The sequence below is a fragment of the Phaseolus vulgaris genome, chromosome 4 (genome assembly GCF_051622355.1).
Source record: "Phaseolus vulgaris cultivar YP4 chromosome 4, ASM5162235v1, whole genome shotgun sequence".
Taxonomy (NCBI): Eukaryota; Viridiplantae; Streptophyta; class Magnoliopsida; order Fabales; family Fabaceae; genus Phaseolus; species Phaseolus vulgaris.
The window spans coordinates 36344985-36362702 of record NC_143501.1 but is presented as its reverse complement, the minus strand read 5'-3'; the positions used below and the strand labels follow the sequence as shown (position 1 = coordinate 36362702).

General features: G+C 31.7%; 2 protein-coding genes across 4 annotated transcripts; one reads left to right on the top strand and one right to left on the bottom strand.

The window, feature by feature from the left end:
* The first annotated feature begins 1827 nt into the window (after positions 1-1827).
* On the top strand, positions 1828-5972 carry LOC137837574 (S-type anion channel SLAH2). Of its 3 annotated transcripts, XM_068646598.2 has the most exons (7): positions 1901-2063; positions 2185-2780; positions 2914-3055; positions 3231-3704; positions 3923-4693; positions 5199-5230; positions 5310-5972. In XM_068646598.2, exons 2-7 carry the CDS (start codon positions 2692-2694, stop codon positions 5686-5688), a joined length of 1887 nt encoding a protein of 628 aa, XP_068502699.1. In that variant the 5' UTR covers positions 1901-2063; positions 2185-2691; the 3' UTR covers positions 5689-5972. The 3 variants fall into 3 exon arrangements, with proteins under 3 accessions (XP_068502700.1, XP_068502699.1, XP_068502701.1); XM_068646599.2 differs by lacking the exon at positions 2185-2780 and having other exon boundaries at positions 1828-2063; XM_068646600.2 differs by lacking the exon at positions 2185-2780 and having other exon boundaries at positions 1901-2069.
* Positions 5973-17065: 11093 nt separating this feature from the next.
* On the bottom strand, positions 17066-17497 carry LOC150028031 (uncharacterized). Its single transcript, XM_090301017.1, has one exon. It carries the CDS (start codon positions 17495-17497, stop codon positions 17066-17068), a length of 432 nt encoding a protein of 143 aa, XP_090157143.1.
* Positions 17498-17718: the final 221 nt, after the last annotated feature.

The following is a 17718-nucleotide window of genomic DNA, read 5'->3' as shown; positions in this document are numbered from 1 at the left end:
TCCATTTAAATGAATTAAAAGTAATATGGATTTGGATAATTATAGATTGAGTTTGGCAATTTGATTTTTTTGCCCACCCTTAATTTCTATGTATGTTTCCATGTTGTTTGGAGTTGTAGTTTGTTTGAAAGCCAACTTGCAACTAGTGGTGGCTTTCTGTACTACTTAAGTAGAGTATATTGCACTTAAAGAAAGGGTTAAAAACATTTTATGGTTGAAAGAAATGATAGAAGTGTTGGGATTTAAGTAAGATTGTGTGATTATTCATTGCGATAGTCAAAGTGCCATAAATTTAGAGATATTATTGAGTATTGGGAGATTAGGATTATGAAGATATCTTTAGAGGAATTTTTTTGGATGTTTTTACAAACTCTACAAATATTAAGATTCCAACGTTACTTAGAGAAGATTAATTTTTCCTTTGAGAACGGATGTGGATGGTATGGAAGCTCTTCCATGATTTATAGTTAAAATGGAAAATTGTGATGTTTTGACTCTAAAATCATTATAGTCTTATGAAGAGTGCAGAAAACCATCTACTATCTAGTAATCTTAAAAGTTTAGATAGATTGTTTACTATTACCCTTATATTCTTGTAGGCGATACTTTGTCTTAATGCTTTTCTATTTTTTTCCTAGTTCTATATATAGAGAAACATGTGAACCTCTATAGAAGTATGAAATATTCATTTGTGTATAGATTTCTTTATAATAAAGTTTTTTTTTTCACTCTTGTGATTGTTATGTGAAGCTAATACTTTGTAATTAGAGGTGGTGAAACAAGACTGTCCGACCTATCATTAGCTAAAAAAACAATATTGGGTGAGTTAATCACCATGATTAGGTGGGTTGAAGTCTTGACCCATCCTACACAAGAGGTCAACTTGCCAAATTTTTTTATGATTTTGTTATTTTTTATTTAATAAATATAAAATGTAAATATTTTATAAGTCTTTAATTGGTTAATTAATATATTTAATTAGAGAAATTAAAAGCATTATATATTATCTTTAGAGGTTAAATTCCTCCATTATAATTATTAATTGGAACTTAATTTGTAAGTATTTTAACTTACAATATTATAATATATTTGCATTCTTCAAAAGTTAATATTTTAAATTATTTTTTTCATTTGTAATTTTTAATTTAAAAATAAATTACCAATTAGATAAAAATATCAACCCAAACTAGTACTAGTGAAGGACTAGCATAGAAGTCCGTTTTACAACCCCTTTTTGGATTTAGACAATCCTATTTGAGTTGTTAATGAATAGTAACTTTTCTTCCCGGGAAGTAATGTAGCAACATACATGACTCAAACTTGTAATTATTAATTAAACAAGAATAACTTAGTACCATTTACACATTCCGTGGTTAACACACTATTTTAGACACAACCTTCCTTATAAACTAATTAAAATTTATTGAAAGCCTATGAAATGGTGTAACGTTCACTCTATAATTATGAGTAACAACTATAATTTTGCATGTTCAAGTAAATTTTACCCAAAATTATAGAAAAGAAATTGTATTACAACGTGTAGTACAATCTCTTTTCACAGTTTCATCATCATTCATCATTCCGGAACGCACCATTGTATTCAATTGTAGGACAACTACGTAACTACTCCATAGTTTTTTTTTTTTTATTATATCTTGTCAAACACAGTTGTTCATCACTTCATTCATCAAATAAGTTGGTATTTCAAAGTTTGTATCTTCTAACCTGTCCTACTATATTTTATGCTGTTTTGTCCTCTTCCTCGGATGCGTCTTTTTCAAACAAATAAGAAGCTGTGATTATAAAAAATGTGGACCTTTCAAGGTTACGGAGGCAAAGTACACTTGGCCTACCTTGGTCTTGGACCATATATAATCATCTTTTCTAATTCTATGACTTCAAGCCACATCTTTTTCCATCTTCATTTTTTTAAGCATATGCTGCATTTTCTCTGCTGAATTCAAATTTTGTTCATATTCAAATTCCATCTTTTTGATTATCAGCTTACTAGGACTTTGTCCAAGCTTTCTAAAAATCAGTCCTGTGGCAGAGAAGAGAAAAGGGTAAAGGTTACTTCTCCATTATCCTGCTATATATGTATTATGTGAATATAGTTTCACTAATCCAAACTTCAAGTCTGCCATGTGTTTGAGGTTGCATTAGCCTTTGATTTCTTTTCTGCAGAGATTGATCTGATTTTCATGTCACCATTATATGGAATATGGATCCATGGCCAATACGGATTAAATTAATAGCTGGGGCTGCTGCATTTATGGCTTCGTCCAAACAAAATTAATGTTAACAGTGTTTTGGAGAAGATGGAAGGGACTCAGATTTGACACTCTGCAGTCATTATCCAATAATGCTTATTGATTTTCATTCACTCTCTTTGTTTTGTCTATTTTCTGTGGGGAGGGAAAAAGGACCTTTCCTTGTTTTATTAATTTAGCAGACAAGCACCATTCAGAAGAGGGAAGGCTTTTAAATTAGAGAAAAAGATATGCATATTCACTGATTTTGAATGAGCACATACTTAGAAATTCAGTTCGGATTTGCTGTGTCTGGCAGGAACGTAGTTTCAATGAAAAGAATAAGTACTCTGTGAACTAAGTGGATGAATGTTATCATCTTATTGAATGTAAAGGGTTGTCTTTGTCTCTGTAATGAGAGCAAAGATATAAGTGATGGGCGATGCATAATTCTATGTCAACCAATACCGTCTATTCATTTTGCTCATCTAATTTAGATCTGGATTTGACCAGTTCCACTTGTTCCTACATGTATGGTTCTATGCTCACCAATGAGATTCTCCTAATTGGTGGCAAAGCTTTATGTTATATTTGATTGAATCTTATCTGATGTAACTTTTCATGCATTAGTAAAAAGGGAGTCTAACATATATATCTTTCTCAGGTCTAGTATGGAAAACAACACAAACATTGAAATTGTAGAACAAGGCTCTCCAGAAGTTCCATCACTTATTAAGTATATATCATCAAGTGAAGTTGCTGGCTTTGATACTTCTGACTTTCAGTTTCCCAGCCCATCCACCAAAGTAAGACTCTTTCAGTATTTCACCAGCAAAATTATAAACACATTCCAAAATTTGAGTTTCTTTTCTGGCATATAGGATTTAGAGTGCCTGTGTGTTTGGTAATTTACAATATAGCTCTATTATGTAAAAAATTTGAGAGATTAGTAAAATCGAAGTGCTTCCATGTTTGCAATAGGGAAGTGGAGCAATCTCACAAGGAAGACAGAATAATGCACCTGTAGTCATCAATCATCAAAGGAAGTATTCTATTAGCATGCCACTTTCTTCTGAAGAAGTGGAGCTTCCACCACTGGACACCAAAACAAATCGTATTCCTGTTTCCTCTTCTGAATCAGGACCTGCTACCTCTAACCATCCCCAAGCATCAAAATGTTACTCTCAACCAATGCCGAAAGGCCATGTGCTACAAGAGGCAGCTAATAGAGAGAACATAAACAACCATCCTGGCATCAAAGCATTCAAGGACAAGAGGTTTGACTCTTTTAAAACATGGTCTGGAACACTTGAGAGACAATTAACAATTCTACGAGGAAAGTCACCCAGAGCAACTGCACAAGATGGTAACGACAACCCCAGGAGCACTGAGAGGCCTTTACCAGTCGATCGGTATTTCGATGCCTTGGAAGGTCCAGAGTTAGAAACTCTCAGGGTATGTGATTACTTTCTTCTATCAATTCATATGCAGTTGTGTGATATAACTTGAATATAATCCATATGGGGTGTCTAAGTCTCATGTTGAATGGTATGAGATGCTCAATGAAGTACTTGAGTGACTATTATCCTCCTAAACAATTTCTGGCGTGGTTGCTTTTGCTTATTAGTTATTGAAGATTATAACATATTTTGTTTTCCTACCTCATCAAACAGGCTTCAGAAGAGACAGTGCTTCCTCAGGACAGACAATGGCCATTTCTTCTTCGGTTTCCTATTTCATGCTTTGGTGTTTGCCTTGGAGTTACCAGCCAAGCAATTCTTTGGAAAGCACTTGCTACATCTCCATCCACTCAATTTCTTCACATAAGCCTCAAAATCAACTTAATCTTATGGATCATATCCATTGCTCTTGTTGCCATAATTTTCACCACCTATCTTCTCAAAATGATTTTCTACTTTGAAGCAGTTCGTCGTGAGTACTACCATCCAATCCGTGTTAACTTCTTCTTTGCACCATGGATAGCTCTCTTGTTCTTAGCTCTCGGGGTTCCCCCATCAGTGACCAAAGACTTGCACCATGCCCTTTGGTACATTCTAATGATACCAATATTCTGTCTTGAAATTAAGATCTATGGACAGTGGATGTCAGGGGGTCAAAGGAGGCTCTCGAAGGTGGCCAATCCTTCAAATCATTTATCAGTTGTTGGAAACTTTGTGGGGGCTTTACTAGGAGCATCTATGGGTCTTAAAGAAGGGCCTATTTTCTTTTTTGCTATTGGACTCGCCCACTACATAGTCCTGTTTGTAACTCTCTATCAGAGACTTCCAACAAATGAGACCCTCCCAAAAGAGCTCCATCCTGTATTTTTTCTGTTTGTTGCAGCACCAAGTGTTGCTTCCATGGCATGGGCCAACATTCAGGGTTCTTTTGATAATGCATCACGGATTGCTTATTTCATTGCCCTCTTCCTTTATTTCTCACTGGTAACTCTTTTACCTTTTTAAAGTTAGCATTATTTATACTTACTCCCTTTCTTATTTTAAAGATACTGTGTGTACTATTAGTACATAAAGAAAAGGTGATGAACGTTTATTTTTTTTAAAGAAAATGCAAATATTTATGTACTGTGATTGTAAAAAATTTTGTTATTTACTGATCAGAAATTATTGTCGACATAATTGTTAGGATAGTAACTATAAAAGAAAAACTTTTTTTGACAAACTTGTTATGCATAACAGTGATTAGATGATAGTATAAAAACTCTATATATGCTTAAACTAGTTTCTCATTTCTAAATATGTAGGATTTAAGTATAACTTTCACAAATTTCAAGAAAACTCAATGTAATTAGCCTTTTAAAATACTCAAATTTGTATAGCTTTCATATGTATTCTTGAACAGGGCATTCTATAATTTTCATGTACAACACTTGATAGAATTTTTATATCAAAATTTCTTAGTACTTAGTACATTCATATGCTTTTGCAGGCTGTCAGGATCAATTTCTTCAGAGGATTCACGTATGTTTCATATCCTGTTCCTCTTATATTACTCCATTGAATTATCAGATAAACTCTTTTTGATGTTATTGTTCTGCAGATTTTCGCTTGCATGGTGGGCCTATACTTTTCCAATGACCGGTGCAGCAATTGCAACAATAAGATACTCAAACCAGGTCACAAATGGGGTTACAAAGACACTCTGTGTCATACTGAGTATCATCTCCACACTCATAGTAGTAGCACTACTTGTATCAACTATATTGCATGCCTTTGTGTTCAAAAACCTCTTTCCCAATGACCTTGTTATTGCCATCAGTGACAGAAAGAGAAGGCCACAAAGAAAGTGGCTAGGTCTATACAGAAGCCATGAGTCCAAAGAGATTGAAAATTACTTGAAATTTGTGAACCAGGATAAATTTGATTTAGAAGCTTCAACCCCCCTACCAAATGTTACAGAGGATTCACCATCTATATGAGGATATTTGCTTTGTTACTATAGTAATGTGTGTCCTTCAAAAGACAGAATATAATATTCTGAGTTTCTTCCCTGATAATCTTCATCAGCCAAACATGTGAGGAGCAGAAGTAGGAGTTTTGACTGTTCCAGTGACCATGTATTGTGGAATACGAAGGTTTGTGCAGGAAGAGCAGTTTATTGTAGAACCCTTTCCCTCCAATAAAGAATTGTGTTACTATGAGTAGATAATCAGTATCATTGAGACAAGAAATGAATAGCACAAATGTGGTGTGTTTTGTACCATCTTCGGATACAAAATTAAGAAGATCTTTTTGAAAATTTTTGCAGTTCAAAAAATATTATATTTTACATAAAAAAATTCTTAAACAAATTTATATCTTGGGTACATTTTTCTATTGTAAAAAAGTTATAGGCAATTTTCTCTCTAGTTCCAACCTTATCACTCTGTCTTGCGAAATATTATGTCCCTAAGTCCTTTGCTCTTTAATGCTTTGTTTGTTTCTAAGAAAAGATTGAGAGGAAAGAAAGACGATAGCAACTAAGACTGAAAAAGTGAAATATGATTTAAAATTAGCAAAATTTAGTCACTTAAACTTTCTATATAACAATGAAAAAATTATGAAGAACTATTATAGCTTTCAGAAATAATCGAATTATAACTTTTATATAATTGATTATTATTTTAATATTTACGTTTTTTAAAATAAAATAAGTATATTAAATTAAAAAAATATTAAATTTTATTTTAGTTATATTTTTTAAAAATATTTTTTATTTTAAATTATTTAAAAAAAATATTTTATAAATCACATTTTAAATATATTCATTATACTATATCAATCAAATCATATATAATTTTTTCACTTATTTTTATTCATTTTTTCTCAATTTAAATAACATCATTTTTTAATCTTTTTCCCATAGTTTTTTCCTCATCCACTCCCTTCAATTCACTCTTTAATCCAAACACACATAAGGGTATCCTCGGATGTATGAGGATTTCAGAGCAAAGTGAGTGTGTTTAAATTATGGTATATTAGAGTGAATGTGTGAGAATATTTTTTTGAAATCTGTAAGTGATATGATAGTTGTGAGAATTTTTTATTTTTTTTAAAGGTGTAAAATATAAGTTTACAAATTTACACTTATCTTTAAAATATTTGAATAATAAAATATGAAGTATTTTTTTAAAATTTAAGTTAATTAAAATTTTGTAAATTATTTTCAATACCATTGAATAATTATTTTTTAAACAAACATGAATTTCTTATTATCATGAAATTTTTTATAAAAATAATAAATTTGTGAGTGATTAAGATTAAAAATTTATTTTTATATTTGAAAAAAAAACTAATTAATTAATTTATATATTTATTTTTTTAATTAATAATAAGATGATATAAATTTATTTTTGATATGAATAAATATATTTATTTTATTATATTATAATTTTATTTCTATTAATAAATAATTATTATTATAATATTATTAAATATTTGATATAAATAGAATAAAATAAATTTAATTATTTTTAATAATTTTATTTAATTTATGTTTATTATCATTATTTTAAAAAATTATTTTAACTAAATTATCATTTATAAATTTATCATTATTTTATAAATTAATTTTTATTATTATTATTTAAATAATTAAATATTTATATTATTAATATTAATAATATTTTTTATTATTATAAATATATAAATATTTTTATATTACTATTATTATTTCATTATTATATTATATTATTGTAATTAATTGTATTATAAAATTTATATGCATAATCATTATGTATAATATATTATCAAATTTATATACTATACTATGCATAATCAATCAATTATATATATAATTTTTATAATATAATTAATTTTTTATTTTATTTTTATTAATATATATATATAATATTTTTTATTTTATTATAAATATATATAATATTTTTATTTTTATTATAAATATACTTAATATTTGTGTTTTATAATATGATTTTTTTTGTTATTTTTTTTTTCCTTCAGCTTGTCAAAATATTGAATAAATAAGATAAATAATTAATGTTGATGTGTTTTTCCGTGGTATTTCCGCATGTAAGGTAAGAAGGACATGATTTCCACTGCTCACAAAAATATTCTTCCTCATACTTCGGCATACATCAATATATCTAAATAATTGATATGACTTATATATATATGTTCATAGAATAATTTTTAGATTAAATTAGGTGTTTAAAATCAACTTTTTCAATTTTATACTTTTCTTTTCTCAAGAATATTTAGTTTAGTACTCTGATTTTCATAATAAGTTTAATATTATCCTTTGGTCCAAGTTGAGACAAACACGTTTATAGCATTTCGAAACGTGTCACTTTTACACTTTATCATGGTTTAAAAGTGCCACCAACGGTCGATGCAAGCACTAAAAATTAGTGTTGACGTATTAAAATCTAATAAAAAATTATGATACCTTTGAAATCGTCAAAATATGAAAAGGTGCAAAATTGATACATTTAAACTGGTTTATAATGCTGTTTGTTTCAATTTGGACAAAAGAGTTGCGTGATCCATCTTTTAAAATTAGAGGAATTAATTAATTAAAACTTTCTTTTATTACACTATTTAATTTGTTTACTTTGAAATAAATTTTGTGTATATTGTTTTTATATTTTATAGGGTTTACTACGAAGTAAATAACTTCCTTCTCTTTCTTACGGTCTTTCGGTATCTTGTTGAAAGTTTGGGCTTCTGGCTATTAGGCTAGTTGACTTGGATTCTTACTTGGTTGAATTGATTTGGACTTTCTCTCAGCTAGGTGGACTTGGGTTTTCTCTCGACTAAATGGACTTGGACTCTCTTTTATAGTGCTCGTTATTGGGCTTTATTAATTTTATTGGACTTTTACTTTTTATACCTTACAATTACTAAATGTATTTTTAATGTTTTGAGCATATTCATTGGGCTTTGATACCGTATTAAAACTGTTTTATTATTCCTTTATCTTTTTCTCATTTTATTGATCTTTAATATGATAACGGTCTTTTGGTCTCTCGACCTTTCGACCATGTATTTTGGAATGACAAAATGTCGATAAGAATTCTCATAATTTTTTATTTTTTTTAATAATGTTACCATTTTTGTATTTATAATATCTTTTACATTAAATGCAACTGTACGAAAAATTGTGTTGATTCGCATGCGTGATGATTAATATTGGCATTGATTTGAAGTGTCTCTCAACCTTGGCCATAGGATGCATTTGAATCTAGCGATTAAGAAATTGCATCGTTTCGTTTGCCAAAGATTATTTACTTCTATAAATAGATTTTCCTTCATGACAATGACCCACTGCTTTTGTTGTGGACGAGAAGTATTTTTGCAAGATTTTTAAGAAGGTATTATGTCTTCTTCAAGCTGTATTTCCGGTTTTGATGGGGATTCATAGTTTTCGAGCACAAGTGATCAAGTTGCCGAGAGAGTAGTTGAAGAGATTGGTAGGAATGTTCATTACGCTTCATCTACAACTATATCAGTTTCAAGAAATAAAGCTTCTTTCGGTTTGCCTTCAAGTGAAGATTCTCTTGATATAGAAGCTGAACATCGGGCCGAAAGGGCGAAAGAAAATTGGAGTTTAAGATGAGTTTATAAATCGATTGATTATAGAGTTCGAGAGTATTTTTCACGGTATCGTTGGTCTTCAACTCTTCGTAGTTTTTTGTCAAAATATTTCCATTTACTCCCCTTAAGACACTGAAGATGTTATATCTTTTTGACATTGTTGGGCTATTGACAATGCTTGTCATGGTCGTGAAAGTGAGTCTTGTGATTTTTATTTTTATTTCTACGAGTGTCTGTTTATCGACATTCATGTTCGGTTTCCCCTGGATGAACTCCAAATGGGTGTTCTTCGTCTTTTGAATGTAGCTCCCACCCAACTGCATCATAATAGTTGAGTTTCACTACAAGCCTTTCAGATCGTTTGTAAATATCTTTCTTTAACTCCTACTCTTGAAGTTTTTTTTTACTTTTATATCTCTCGGCCTGACAAGCGTTCCGGTTGGTTATCCTTGATTAGTTAGTCTAAGACTTGCTTATTATCACCTTTTACTTCTTCTTATACAAATTTTAAAGGAGGATTTTTTTTAAAATTCTTATAGAAGAAGCTGGGAGAAAATATTTTTATGATGGAGATGTTCCAAAATTTCCTTTTTATTAGACTAACATTCCTTTAAAATTCAACTTTTGGTCGCGCCATTCAATGAAGCCGATGTTGAACAAGTAGCTTTGATGTCTCCAAATCCAAGAGGAATACTTGAAGACCTTGTTGTTGGTTGTGTGTGTGTCTAGTAGTCTTTGAACTGTTAATTCACTCTTTAAGATGATCCAAGGTTAATTGAATCTTAATCTCTTTGAAAAAATATGTGTTTTCTAAAGAGTGTGAAATTTCAACATATTGAAATGTCGATTCAACCGATTGTTTAACACTTAGTTGTTTTTAAAATGAGTTTGGACAGCTTGACTTTGTTGTCAAGCTGATTCAATTGATTGATTCGTGAATTCAATCGATTGTTTTTCTAAAAACCTTAACAGAATTTTCTTAAGTTGGTTGAACTGTTTTTTAATGGTCCTAACAGCTTTTGGTTTTTGATTTAAATGCTTTGACCATTTGATTGGAGTATAAAAAGGTTGTTTTATGCTTCTATTCTTGAACTAAGAAAGAGAGATTAATCAAAATCACTTTTCAAGATTTCAAAGAGCTTTTGGATCATCTCAAGTGTTGAATAGGATTGGGTCTTGTATTCTGAACTTTAATCTTTGGATAATCCAAGTGTATTTTGTTTCTTTCTTTTCTTGAACATTGTATTTCTGTGTGATTTAGTGTGGTGCAGTTTCAGAGGGTTGTTCTGAAAATTGTGTGGTTTGCCAAGGAGTTGCGTGTGTTCTTGAGGGGTTCAAGATCATCACTCTTGGTGTGTGGTTTGTAATCTAGGTTTGATTACATAATGATTTCTCAGTGGTTAGCTGAGGACTGGATGTAGCTCTTGGTTAAGAGTGAACCAATATTAACATCTTATGTGAATCTCTCTATCCCTACACTCATTAAACTGTTTTATCTTTGTTTTTTAAAACTGCTAGTATAAACAACCAGTTGTTTCGTAAAAACAACATGTTGATTTTCTTAATCAAACTTAAAAACAGTTTTCTACTTGGCTAAACGAGTATTTAATTCATTGTTTCTTCATAGCTTTTTCACTATACCTTCAATACTTGCAAAAAATTCCCAAAAATTCACCTTCCTCTTGTTTAAGGCCTCTAATTCTAACAGCCAAAATGTTTGCAAGTCCTTTCAATTTTAGATCACTTATCCCAGAAGCTTCCTACTCATAGTTTGCTACGAATCTACCTCTCCCCCAAACTGGAAAGTAACTTCAACGGTATGCATTTTTTCTAATATTCTTGTTTTTATAACTGGATTTTAACATTGCTATGTTTTCTCTTGAATTGTAGGTTTGATGGCTTTTGTTCATCCAAAAGGTAAAGCTTATTTTCAAAAGCTTATGAATAGACTGAGTGGTTCTACTCCTGAACCGAGAGCAAAAGTTGAAGTTGTAACACCTATCACTCGTGTTAATCCTATTCCTGCAACCACTCATCTTGAACCTCAAAAGAAATCTAGGAAAAGAGATAAGAGTGGTCGACACTCTCATTCATCACCTAGGCGTCATCGTCATGGTGCTGACGATTCTTCACAACCTCTTTCTGAAAGTCTCTTTGGTCCTTCTATGAGGCTTTTAGAATCTGTTAGTTTTAATTTAAGTGGACCAAAAACACAAGTCTTTCATTCAACAACAATTCCTTCATTAGCGCATGCAACTATTGAACTTTCTATTGGTCTTTGTTGATTTGTAAAAGATTGAAAGAAAAGATCAGGAATGGTATCTCTTCTACTGAGCATGAAAATCTGGAAAGACGCTTTAATCTTCTCTTGATACGAACACGACTTTGCTAGCTCAAGTTAAAGAAATTTTGGATGTTCACTCTCGTTGTGATGTCGAAAAAGAAGCTTTGAAGGATGAAATCACAGCCTTGATTGCTGAAAGACTTTCTTTGCAAACCGAAAATGAAAATTTGAAAAAAGTTTTGAATGATTTGTCCTCTTCTAAGCAAGTTGATGCCGAAAAAATAGTTCTGTTAGAGAAAGAGTTAGATGAAGCTTAGAGTTTTGTAATAGAGCAACACAAGCTTGTTTCTTCAAAAGCTCTTCAATAGGCCAAGTATTTTTACAAAATTTCACTTAATAAAGGAAAATTTGATGTTCAAAAGGATTTTCACATAAAGAAATTCCTTATGAAGAAGAAGGTGAAGGTGATGTCGCCAACGTTGAAGATGATATTGTAGATATTTAACTAGCTTAGTTTTTTCTTTTTTGTGTGTCTTTTGACCATTAGTTTTCGATTTTTGTTAATTGGTTTGACTTTATTTGTCAAACATTTGTAATGTTGGTTCAGGCATTTAGACTTGTCCGTTTTAATATTAATGGTTTCTTTATTACTATTTTGCCTTCACCAAACAAGTAATATTGTTCAAATACTTAAAAAGAAGTTAACTTACTTGAACTTCCGGCTTGCGAAATAAAGAATTATGAAAATTATCAGAATTTTAAGCCAACAACTTAAGAAATATTTTCAGTTTAGCGAAATGAATATAAAGTAGTCTATTCGCCAAGTAATGGAATGGATCTTTTGATGTGAGTTTATTTTAGATTTAGCCATTTTAGATGTGACACTTTACTTAGGATTGAGATTTTATCAATTATATGGTGAGAACTCAAAGAAGATCCCCACTAGACACGAACATGGAAGATCCCCAAGTTATTAAGTAAGTGTGAAAGTTCACTTCTAGAGGGCAAATGAAAAGTACAAGTATATGGTGATTGATGATGAAGGGCGGAAATTAAATGAACATGGAAGAAAACATAAAAGCATGATGGAAACCGAATTGACAATGGAAGACAATAAGAATATAAGAACACAAAGATAAATGGAGTAATGGAAAAAAATGGAAGAGATGAAGGAAGGAAAATGCTTAGGAGATAGAAGAGAGTTGATCATGCCACTTGGAGTGTGGTCTTCCTCCAAGGCAAGTGAGATGGCTGCCACTTGAGAGGTCTCCAATCACTCAAGATGAGACCTAATGTTAAGAGGAAACAAGCCTCACAAACACCTCACACAATTTGTGCATTGTAACTTTTCTAATCAAATTCAACATGTAAATACATGGAGTAAGACACCCTATTTATAGGAGATGGTGCCTTGGAAAACAAGAAGCAAGGGTAGGATGTTAAATGTGTGAGGGGCTGCCTTTAGGGTTTGACTAAGTCAAAACCACACCTTAGGCCACTTCTTCTAGAAACTAGGTAAAAAACAAGCTAAAATGATAATTACACCCCCTATTATGCTAAAGGCACCTATTCTAGCCTATCTTGCTATTTGGACCCCTAAAGTAAGCCCATTTTATTTACAACTTGTTTTATTCTTAAGAAGACCAGAAGGAAGAACATTTGATGTTCTCATCTTTGTCTATTTCTCCTTTTGGTGAGGTCTGTTAGATCCTTGGTGGGGTCTTCACTTAAAAGTTGAGATGACTTCGCAAAGTGTGAATGGTAATTTGAGTCCTTGGTCATCTCCTTGTTGGCTTGGATTGTATCATCTTTGGTGAAAAACTTCTTACATTGAAACCTTTTTGTATAGTAAGATGGATATCTCTCGGGACAGATTCACTTTGTTGAAAACTATTGAACTTAAAGCTTTGATGTCTCCAAATCCAAGAAGATTGATTGAAGACTAGGTTGGTGCTTGTGGGCATGGGTTCTAGGTAGATTAGAATTTGTCAATCCACTCTTAGCTTAATCCAAAAATGAATCAATCAAGTTCTTTCAAAAGAAAAGTGTTTTTCAAAGTAGTGAAAAACAACCTGTTGATTTATCGTTTCAATCGGTTGTTTTACACTTAGTGGTTTTGAAAAGGATTTGGAAAAGTTGAAATTGTTTGACCTCACAGTCAAGACCAATTCAATCGATTGAATCGATTTGTCAATTGATTGTTTTTTAAAATTCTTAACAGAATTGGTTAAGTCTGGTAAATTTGTTTTGCATGATTCTAAACTGTTTCGGGCCCTGATTAAAAGTCTTAAACAGATATTTTTTAGGCCATAAAACTAGTGTTTACATCTCTGAAAAAGGAAGAGAGATCAAATTACTAGAAAGATTAAAGGTTTCCAAGATTGCAAGATTGCTTAAGGCTTTGCTTTGGTTAAGAGTGGAATAGGAACTGCTGTAATCCTTTTGTATCAGGTGTGATCTTTCCTGTTCTTACTTGTAATTCATTTCATATTTTGTTAAACTTGTAAGGTACTGGTGTCTACAATCAAAGGGTATTCTGACTTGTAGTGTTTGTGTATCAAAGAGGGTGTAGTATTTGTGTATCAAAGAGGGTGTAGTATTTGTGTATCAAAGAGGTTGTGTGTTCTTGAAGGGTTCAAGATCACCTCTTTGGTGTTTGTGTGTTGTAAGTTGTGGTTGATTACTTAGTGGAATACCCAGGGGTTTCTAGGGACTAGATGTAGCTCTTGGTGTAAGAGTAAACCGGTATAAACATTGTGTATGAATGTCTCTATCCCTCATTCCTTAAAACTATTTGAACTGTGTTTTTACAAATTGCTGATAAAAACAATCGGTTGATTCGCATAAACAACCGGTTGATTTTCTGGAATCAATTAAAAACAATTTTGTTTCTTGGTTGATCTGATTGCTTGTTCTATGCTTCTTCATTAATCTTCATTCGTGTCCAGTATTTTCGAAAATCTTTCATTAAACAATTCACCCCCTTCTTGTTTAAAGCCTTTAATTCTAACAAAAACATCATAAGTTGAGAGCTTTTTGTATAATGAAGAAGGATTTCTCTCGAGAGGGATTCACTTTGATGAAAATTTCCTAAGTCAAAAGCTTTTTCTATAATGAAGATGGATTTCTCTCAGAAGGGATTCACTTTGGTGACAACTTCCTAAGTAGGGAGTTTTTTTATTTATTTAAGATGACTTTCTCTCAAGGGGATTCACTTTGGTGAAAACTTCCTAAGCTAAGAGCTTTTTATTTATTGAAGATGGATTTCTCTCGAGAGGGGTTCACTTGGGTGAAAACTTCCTAAGTCGAGAGCTTTTTATTTATTGAGCAAGAAGTTTCTCTCGGGTGGGATTCACTTTAGTGCAGACTTCCTAGGCTAAGAACTTTTATTCGAGAAGAATTTTCTCTCGGAGGGATTCACTTTGGTGAAAACGTTGGGTTCAATAGTGTCAAAGTTCAAGAGGGGGGGTGAATTGACCTTTTAAAACTTTCGCACAGATTCAAATTTTATTACAGTACACAAAAATAAATCGATTTATTTAGTAATGAACAGATTTATTTTTACACTGTTTATGTATTCAAAACGATTATACCTGCTAAGTAATTCTTGAAGTTATGCAGATTGATTTGCAAGCTATACACACACTGATTTTAAGAGGATATTATGAAAAACAAAATCAGTGACCTCCAACTTTTTAAGCAAGTGATAAAGGTTCAATTACTAGCTTGACAATCAATTGGGTAACCTATCACAATTAAACTGTTCCAGTTGTATTTAACAGATCATATATCTTCTTAACAGAACCAAACTAATTTTCCAAAAAATAAGAACAGAATGAACAAGCCTAGAGAGAACAGATTTATTTTTAATTGAAACAGATTCAATTTCTGACAGATTAACAGATAAGCAAGAACCGAGTGCATGGATGAAGAGAAATTGAACACACAACAATTATACTGATTCACTCAAATGAGCTACATCCAGTCTCACCTAATCCAAGGTGAAATCCACTAAACAAACGTACCAAACACATTTACACAGCCACTGTTCTTGAACCCTACAAGAATCTTGGCACACTTGCTGAAAAACACTATTTCAGCACACACACTCTTCAAGAAACACTATCAAGAAGAGTTTACAATCACACTTTACAAGAATTTGAAATATGAAACGAATACACCTGATAGAGAATGCAAAAATCTGCCTTAGACCAGTAGAACAGATTGCTCACACAGTAGCAGCACCTCTAACCAAGTCTTAGAGTCAACTAAGAACAAGCACAATTTGTGATTTGGAAAATCTTTTAAGAACACATGCTAATCCTTTGAAAATCCTTATTTCTCTACTGTAAACTTGTTTTATCAATTGTATGATTAATTTTTAAACGCAGGAACAAACTCTCCTTTTATAGAAAAACATCTTATAACAGATTTTCAAAAAAAAGTTAAAGCTGTTATAAAAATAACAGATTGAAAATAAAATGAACAGATTTATTTTCAAAGGCAGATAGAGAATTTGTTATGTGAAGGAGACTTAGTCAAACACCCTGGTGTAAGGATAAAACGTAAAAATCCTTTTAAGGTAAACATGGCACCAGACAAAAAAGAATCTATTCATTACATATGAACAGATTTATTTTCAAAACGATAACAAAAACTTCTTAACAATTGAAACACAGTCGTTTTGATGGAATGAAGAATTTGTTAAAATACTTGATGCCCAAAACATGATTTTCAAAAACACTTAATCAAGGCATCAGCATAAGAAAATAATCTATTCATTTAGACAAGAACAGATTCATTTTTTATGCAGTAAGGAAATTGTTGCAAAACATGTGAAAAACAGTTTCATAAAACTTGTGTTTGCTCTTATCACATGGTCAGAGGTTAAGAGGTGAGTTACCTAGCAAAAAGCCTACTCTAAACTATACCTAAGACATTCTTAAAGCAAATGTAAATACAAATGAAATTTACACAAATGGCTTCATCAAACACATGTCTTGAAGGGGCAGCAACCATCTTCAACAAAAACTTCTTAGACCGAGAGCTTTAAATTAATAAAGACAAATTTCTCTTGGGAGGGATTCACTTTGGTGAAAACTTCCATGACCGAGAGCTTGTAGTTTTTCATTCATTTGCCTTGAGTAAGAAAGTAAGAATATAATTTTGTAAGTTACTTCATTTGATGTGATACCATCTCAAGAGGGATTCACTTGGAGTGAAAAACTTCCTTAACCAAGAGGCAGTATGTACATTGATTGATTGTCTTCAAACAAGATTTACAACTTTTAATTGAAATAGAACTTCAAATGACTTGCATTCCATGTTCTCGGAATTACTTTTCCATCCAATTGTTCAAGTCTGTAAGCATCGTTTTGTAGGTTTTCAATCACTCTAAATGGTCCTTCCCAATTTGATGCAAACTTTCCTTGAGTTGGATCTTTTCTTGCTTTCGTCCTCATTTTCCACACTAAATCTCCTTAATTAAAAGTTCTTGGTTTGACTTTAGCATTGAATCTTTTTGCTGCTCTTTGTTTTACAGCTTCTTCTCTAATCTTTGCCTTCTCTCGGAGTTCTTCTAGTAAATATAAGTCTTCTCTGAGACATTCATCATTTATTCCCAAATTTTCAATTTGTCTTCGTAGTGTTGACTCTCCCACTTCTACCGGCATCATTGCATCAGCTTCATATGTAAGATTGAATGGAGTTTCTCTAGTTGATGTTTCCGATGTACATTTGTAGGCCCATAATAATTCTGGTAGTTTTTCTATCCATAATGCTTTAGCATTTCCAAGTCTTCTTCTTAATTGACTGGGTATGACTTTTTTGGCGGACTCTGCTTGTCCATTTTTTTGTAGGTGTTCAACTGAGCTTGTTATCAGCTTGATTCTCAAATCTGCATAGAATTCCATAAGTTTTTTTTATCAGCCATTGTTAGTTATCATGGTATGTGGTATACTAAATCTACAAAAAATATTTCTCCAAACAAAAGTTTGGACTTGTTGGGTTGTTATTCTTGTCATTGCTTCTGCTTCTATCAATTTTGTGAAATAATCTATTGCCATAATTAAAAAATTTGTTTGACCTCGTCCCGGGGGAAATGGACCCAAGATATCCATTCCCCATTTTGCAA